Source organism: Phascolarctos cinereus, unplaced genomic scaffold (assembly GCF_003287225.1).
Source record: "Phascolarctos cinereus isolate Bilbo 61053 unplaced genomic scaffold, phaCin_HiC Scaffold_5;HRSCAF=322, whole genome shotgun sequence".
Lineage (NCBI taxonomy): Eukaryota > Metazoa > Chordata > Mammalia > Diprotodontia > Phascolarctidae > Phascolarctos > Phascolarctos cinereus.
In genome coordinates, this window is record NW_027555958.1 from 188,794,734 (window position 1) to 188,796,594 (window position 1,861).

The 1,861-nt window shown below is 36.4% G+C and overlaps 1 protein-coding gene across 1 annotated transcript; it reads right to left on the reverse strand.

Annotated features, from left to right (window-relative positions):
• Positions 1 to 597: 597 nt before the first annotated feature.
• LOC110200270 (olfactory receptor 14A2-like) lies at positions 598 to 1,434 on the reverse strand. Its single transcript, XM_020975504.2, has one exon. It carries the CDS (start codon positions 1,432 to 1,434, stop codon positions 598 to 600), a length of 837 nt encoding a protein of 278 aa, XP_020831163.2.
• Between the last annotated feature and the right edge of the window lie 427 nt (positions 1,435 to 1,861).

Here is a 1,861-nt window from a genome sequence, read left to right on the forward strand (position 1 = left end):
CCCAGGGTCTCACAGCTCAGTTTGAAGTGTTTGAGACTGGATTTGTACCCAGGTCCTCCTAACTCTGGGGCCAGTGTTCTATCTACTGTGCTACCTAGGTACCCCAGTATTATTTTATGTAAAATGATGACAATGTCCTCTGTACTACCTATGACATAGGGTTCTTTTGATAAATAAGCTTTATAATTGTTAAAATTATACATTCATTGAGATATTGTTATTATATTTTTTCAAAGTGAGGATACTGTTCATAGATTTGCATAAACTTTCTAAGTTAGAAGAACTCTTATAGATCATACAATCCAAAACCTACCCCATTAAACAAATGAAATAAACAGGCAAATAGAGACTATTATTTACCCAAAGTCACAACATGAATGTACCTACTTTAAAAATCATCCTTATTAACATGCCATAGGCCCTTTAGGTGTCAGCTTTCTAAAATTGGTGATCTTGCCATGGACACATAAACAAAGAAATCAAATCAGTAAACACAGAAAGACAATAAAAACATCAATATGATCATGGAAAAGACTTTGGTATTAATTCTATAAGTGTTTAAGGGTTATAAGCTTCCTCAAAGAACTCTTTGTGTCCCTATTCCCTCAGGCTATAGATGATAGGATTCAGGGTTGGTGGCACCACTGAATAGAACATTGATAACAATAAAGTCAGAACTGATTCAGAGGCTAAGGTTGGATTTATATAAGATATGGCCACAGTCATGATGAAAACCATGAGAACAATGAGGTGGGGTAGACAAGTAGAGAAAGCTTTTGAGTGACCTTCTGTAGTGGGAATGTTCAGCACAGTTGAGAAGATGTGACCATAAGAGATAGCTGTGGAGATACAACAGAAAACCCCTAAGTTTATCCAAATGGCCATATTCACATCATCTGCATTGTGTGTCTCAGCACAGGAGATCCTGAGTAAGGAAGGCACATCACAGAAAAACTGATGGATCTCCTTGGGGCTGCAGAAGGGTAAAGAGAATGTACTAACTGAAGACATGGGTCTAAAAAAAATCCTCCAGTGAGCCAAGAAGAAGTTGCCATTCTCATTCAAAATCTTTTGTTCATCATAGTGCAAAGGTTGGCAGATGGCCACATAGCAGTCATAGGACATCACTGTGAGGAGAAAAATCTCTGATCCTGCCAATAAAATTACTAAAAGGACCTGTAACACACACCCAAAGAAAGAGATGGAACAACTTCTGCTTAGGGAATTTTCAATAGATTTTAGCACAGTGACAGAAATAAGGCAAACATCTAAAAAGGATAGATTTTTCAGGAAGAAGTACATGGGGGTGTTGAAATGGCCATCTAGAGTGATGAGTGTGAAGATGAGCAAGTTCCCTATCAGAGCCATTACGTAAATTAGCAAGAAGAACATGGCATGTAAGACCTGTAACTCCCAGATGTTAGAAAAGCCCATGAGGAAGAACTTTGTCACCTTGGTGAAGTTGGCTGTGCTCTGGAAGGGGGAGTTTGATAGATTATCTGTCCAGAGATAGGAAATAGATTCAGCATGATGAAAGCATTCAGTTTGTTGGGTTTCAGTAGTTATTTATTTTCTGTTATCTTCCTCAGTTTTTTTTTTTCATTTGTTAAATGATGGGGAATGGAACTAGACTGGAAGTTTTTACTGGGGTATATGAACTTAATTTTTTTTGACTAGGTAGAAATAAAATGAATTCATTTTTTGTTTTTTTATGAACTTAATTTAAAAAATAGTTTAATGACTATATTTCCACAATATTTTTTGGTAATTGTTTGTATTTTCTTTTACATGTTTAATGACCTGATTCTGAACACAGTCTCAGAGGTTTCATCTGCCTTTCAAAGGAATCTATGACACACAA